At 22.8% G+C, this 5,762-nt stretch overlaps 3 protein-coding genes across 3 annotated transcripts; 1 reads left to right on the top strand and 2 right to left on the bottom strand.

Annotated features, from left to right (window-relative positions):
• Window positions 1-102: 102 nt before the first annotated feature.
• ENU1_160140 (arginine N-methyltransferase 1, putative) lies at window positions 103-1,062 on the bottom strand (the record flags this gene model as incomplete). Its single annotated transcript, XM_008860816.1, has 1 exon — window positions 103-1,062. One exon carries the CDS (start codon window positions 1,060-1,062, stop codon window positions 103-105), a length of 960 nt encoding a protein of 319 aa, XP_008859038.1.
• Window positions 1,063-1,110: 48 nt separating this feature from the next.
• Window positions 1,111-2,643, bottom strand: ENU1_160130 (nucleolar complex protein 2 family protein, putative; the record flags this gene model as incomplete). Its single annotated transcript, XM_008860815.1, has 1 exon — window positions 1,111-2,643. The coding sequence occupies one exon, from the start codon at window positions 2,641-2,643 to the stop codon at window positions 1,111-1,113; it is 1,533 nt and encodes a 510-aa protein (XP_008859037.1).
• A 112-nt stretch (window positions 2,644-2,755) lies between these two features.
• ENU1_160120 (protein kinase domain containing protein) lies at window positions 2,756-4,177 on the top strand (the record flags this gene model as incomplete). Its single annotated transcript, XM_008860814.1, has 1 exon — window positions 2,756-4,177. One exon carries the CDS (start codon window positions 2,756-2,758, stop codon window positions 4,175-4,177), a length of 1,422 nt encoding a protein of 473 aa, XP_008859036.1.
• Between the last annotated feature and the right edge of the window lie 1,585 nt (window positions 4,178-5,762).

Genomic DNA, 5,762 nt, shown 5'->3' with positions numbered 1-5,762 from the left:
AAGAAAAATGAAATTATTTGAATTAAATTATTTTTTAAACATTTTTAATAAATTTCAAAGAAAAATAAAAATTATTGTTAAATTAATTAAAACAAAAGTAAATTAATTTAAATGATATTCTATTTTGTAACATTGATTTATATGACTAAATTGAATTATTATATCAAGATTTCTTGGATTTTTAGAATTAGCGTGACAAGTATATAATCCTTTAATTTGATCACCTAATTTACATTTTAATGGATTTTTTAAAAAAAATAAAGTTTGTTTCCAATGAGTTGGCTGACCAGGTTTTGTTGTTAAATGAGCTTTACCATAAAAAAGACAATCAAAATAACAACAAAACCCACAAACTTGAGTATTTTGAATAATTTCTATTGTAAAAGGACTTGTAAAATTAACGTCATTTACTTTCATTGTTAACATATTAAAATCAGCAATAATACAATGAGTTGAAACAACTCGTGAAGGATTAATATTTTGAATTGAAGGTTCAACTATACAAATATCATCAATAATATCTAAATTTCCATATATTTCAATAAAACTTTTCTTTCTTAAAATAAATTCATCATCACCTTGAATTGCAGTTATAAATAATCGACATTGATTTGGTAAAATAATTCCATTTGGTTTAAGAAATCTTCTAGCTGTAATTACACTTGCTAACATTCCTTCAAATAATAAATTATATCCCATCCATTCACTAACTATTACATCTACTTTTTCTGCTAGATAGACTTTTTCAACTTGTTCTTTTATAACTGTAATAATATCTTTAAATCCATTTTGTTCTACAATATATCTGGCATAATGTGCAATATCACTCATATCAATTGCATAAACTCGTTTTGCTCCTGCTGTTGCTGCAAATAATGATAATATTCCTGTTCCACAACCTACATCAACAACTATTTTTCCTCTACAAAAACATTCAATTGCTTTTTTATAAGTTTGTGTACGATGTTCATCTTGAATCATTTCTTCATGAATATTAACATGAGCATAACTATTCCAATAATATTTAGAGTCACAACTTACTATGAGTTGTTCCATTGACATGATTTTAAATAATAAAACCTTTTCTCGAAACCCTATAAAACGAAAAATTCAATTAGACTCAAATTCCATTACTTTAGTAACATCAAATGGTCCAAAGTCAATTCCATTTCTCTTTTGTTTAATAACTTCAATATTTTTATTTAATTTTTGAATAAAAGTATTAATTTTATTATTTAAAACAACAATTTTACATTGTTTAGTTATTTTTTTTAATGAACTAATACATTGACATGCAAGTTCTGGTAATGCAATTGACTTATTGAAAATATTAAAATAATTTGTTAATTCTTTAATAAGTGCGTTTGTTGCTGAAACTATAAAATCTGAATTTCTCGTTTCTTCTTTTGATATTTGAAGAGAATATGAAAAATCAATTTCTTCATATTCTTTTTTACTTTTCTTTGAAGAACCTTGTTCTGCTGATGAAGGTTTTGGTTTAATTTGAGATAATTGTTCAAATGCAACAAGTATAGGAGGAATTGGTGAAACAAAGAGCTTTTCAGATACTACTGAATTTAAAATTTGAATAAAATGAAGAACAACTGGAAAATGAGTTATTCCTTTAACAAAATTTAATAACCCACATAATAATTGACAAAATGGATGATATAATTGAGTTACTTTTTCATCTACATTTGATTTTAAACAAATTGCAATAATTTCAAATGTTTTAATACAACCAAATGAACATACACTTTTAAATGCATTTAAATCAGTATTACAATTTTTTGTTGAAAGTGCAATATTTCTTATATATTCAAATAAAATATTATAAGTTGCTTTCATATTAAATAAAGATATTTTCTTTATAAATTGTTGTGATTCATTAAATAAATCAGAAGTATTTCTTGAAAATTGTTTACAACTTTTCATATAATTTCCAAAAATAATTCTTAAACTTTTTTCCATTCGATTTTCATCTTTTCTGGATGCTTTAATTACTGCCATCATTGTTTCAATTGCAATATTTCTTAATACACTTTTATAATTAAATGCAAATACTGATAATGAACTAATGCATTTAGAATAACTATCTGATATCGCATATTTATCTGCATTTTCTTTGATAATATCAATAAATACATGAAGAATTGTTGGTTCATCAATATTTTTTAAAGCAAGAACAACTCCTCTCATATAAATCTTAAACATTCCTTTTTTACTTTTAATTAATTTTGGTAATTCATCAACAGCAAATGTCATGATTGCTTCATAATCTGATGCTGTTTCAATTCGTTTCTCTTGAACTGCATCAACAAAAAGAAGAACACTTTGTAATAGTGCTGAGTCATTTCCTTTTTTTGCATTTTCAATAACTTGTTGTGTAGTAGCTAAATCTCCTTGTTCTTCAGTGTCTGGCATTGTCCAACCCATTTCTTCATCATTTACTTCTTCTTCTTGGAACATTGTTGGGTCATTTTTTAACATAAATTCATAAAAATCTGGATCTTTTTCTTTTAATTCTTGTAGTTTATTTTTATCAAACATTTCTTCTTCTTCTTCTTCTTCATTAACACTTTCGTTTTCATCACCATCATCAAATTCTTTAACATCAAGTTCAGGTTGATTTCTCTTTGGCATTAGGTTTTTTAAATTCTTTTTTCCTTTTTAAGATTTTTTTTTTATAGTTAAATTAATAATAAAATTAATAAAAAATCGTTTTTTCTTTTTTTTGTTTTAGAAAAATAACTCGATGGTTAGAAGATCAATGTCTTTTGATAATGATTCATTAGAAATTGACCCATTTGCTCCAGTCCTTCGAGGACAAGACAGTGTATTAAAAAGGTGTTGGTATAAAAAACGTCCTACTATATTAAAAATATATAATACAGATATGCAATCATATTTCAATGAAATAGAAGGACTTTGTTCTTTAGTCATTAAAATAAAATCCGAATTTATTGTTGAATTAATTGGAGTAGAACGTTGTAAAGAAATTAGAATATTATTTGAATATTGTGATATGGGGACATTTGACCAATTCATACCTTCATGTAGTGAGGCATTTAGAATTAAAATTTTAAAAGATGTTATTAAGGCATTAAAAATTATTCATAATGTTAATATTATAGCAGGTGAATTACAACCATCGAAAATATTCATTACATCAGTTGATATTACCAAAACAAGTAATTGTAAATTATCTATTTACGGAAGACATAAACGATTAGACTTAAAAAAAATGACATTAAGTGAAATTCAACGATCACTTGTTTATAGAGCACCAGAAGTATTAACAAATATATCATTATCAAGACAATCAGATGTATTTAGTTTTGGAATATTAATGTATGAAACATTTTCAAAACAATTACCTTATACTCATGATGATGGTTCATTTTCTGTTGAAGATATGATGAGAATTACTCAAGAAGCTGCACTAACTCGAAAACCAAAATTAAATGGAATAATATGGGAAACAATAACACAATGTTGTAAATATGAACCTTCAGAACGTATCTCATTAGATAAAGTCAATGAGGCTTTAGAAGAACAAGAACGTTTAGCAACAAATTATGGAGAAGCGTGTGGTGTACAACGAGAAATAATTGATACTGACATATTTAAAATAATAAATAAATATTTAATGGTGTTACAACAATGGACAGATATGGAAAATTTTAACATAATTTATAATAGTAGTGTTGATGGATTAAATGGAAAGTTAATAAGTTCAAAAATGATGGAACATAAAAATTTAATGGTAATTATTCAAACAAAAGAAGGTCATGTATTTGGTTCATATTATGGTGGTTTTATCAATAGAATAAGAGATATTTCTTTTAATGTTGAAGATGATAGTCAAAAATACCACTTTGCTTTTTCATTAATCAATCCACATAAAACAGCTCCAATTAATGTAAAAAAAAGAAAGGAATATCGTGTTGCTTTCAGATTTAATGGACAAACAAATGAAGTTATTTCTGTTCCTAGTTTCTTCTTTATTTTTTCTGATGCAACCTCTTACATTTCTACAAGTTTTAATGTTGCATATGAGCATGTGTCTGAGTACGGTTTTGATCTTTTTTGTGAAGGACAAGACTATTCTTCTCCTTATCGTGTTGGTTTTAACCTTATGACTTTGTATGTTATAGAATGGACTCCCAAATGTTAGTTCTTTTTGTAAAAAGAAATCAAAAGAAGAGAAGAAAGGAAGAAAAGAAATAAATAGAACTGAATTTAATAAGGATGAAGTAATTTAAATAACTTTTAATTAGTGATTTTTATTTGTTACTATTACCTTCTTAAAGAATTTTTATTTTCTATATTTCAACATTATTTTGAATTTAAATTATGTCAGAAGTGATTTATATCCATAAATAATTTCTTTAATTCTATATAAATGAGACTTAACTTCAATGTATGTGTCTTCAAGAGTAGTTTATTATTAATAGATTAAAAAACAAACTTAAGATTTTTTTACAAAACAGGAACATTATGCTTAATTAATATTACATTTTTTATTAAATTTAGATTTAATTCAATTTATTTTCAACATATTTTATTTCATTTACAATGAAGATTGAATCAACGATACTTTAATTATATTATTTAAATTATAACTTACTTCTTGAACATAAGGTAATAAAGATTAATAATAGAAACAGAATTTTTAACAATTTTCTTTTCATAATATTATTTATTAATTCCAATTCCATTATCATTCATATTTGTGTTTATTAACATTTTGTTAATGTATGAATGAATTTATTTTCTATTTGAACGTCTTCATATATTTTTTGAATTAATAATACCTGTCTTACTTTTGTATTTTGTTACTATTTTGTTTTCTTATGTTGAATATTTTCAATATACCATAATTATCATTTATATGTATTATTATTTGCTAACATTCTTTGTTTATTTCAGTTATTTAATATGAATTATTAATTATATTATTTAATATTAGAACCATTAGAATTGTTTGTACAAATGAGAATAGATGCTAAATGTCTCATTAATTATTTTAATTTTGTTAATATTTTTGTATTTAATTATTTCTTTAGTTATTTTATTATTTTATCATTCATTCTTTGAAAATTAATCTATAGTTTTAATATATTACAATACCTCTTAATTTTTATTATTTTTAAATTATTAAAATCAGTATTTTATTGTATATTGAAATTTACTACAAAAAAGTTAATCATTAACATTATCTAATATTAATAATAAATGATATTTTATTTCATTTGTAATATTAATAAACATATTAATAAACATTTAATGTTATAATTATTTTATAATACTATGTATTACTTTCTTCATTCATTTTATAATAAATATAATTTTCATGTGAATATTTTATATTAATTTTATATTAATTCTCCGATTAATTTATTAAATAACTCTTATATAATTATTCCTTATTGATATAATTAGTCAATTACCGTTATAAAAAATCTAATTTATTTGCTTTATTAATTAAATGTTCAATCAATTAAATATATTTTTAATATTTTTCATTGAATCATTATACAATTTGTTATTTTTATATTCTGTTTGTATATATTCTTTACGCTTTATTCTAAATTTCAGTTATTTTATCTGTTTGTTATTATTTATCATTCTGTTACTCTTTTTTTTATTTTTAATACTTTATAATTTTTGCTTCATTTAATAAAAATAACTAAACAATAAAATTAAATACTACTTTAGTCAGTTATTAATTTAAATTCTTTCTAACATTCTTACAATTT

The sequence above is a fragment of the Entamoeba nuttalli genome (assembly GCF_000257125.1).
Source record: "Entamoeba nuttalli P19 unplaced genomic scaffold asmbl_6787, whole genome shotgun sequence".
Classification (NCBI taxonomy): Eukaryota; Evosea; order Mastigamoebida; family Endamoebidae; genus Entamoeba; species Entamoeba nuttalli.
This window is presented reverse-complemented; position numbering and strand designations above follow the sequence as displayed.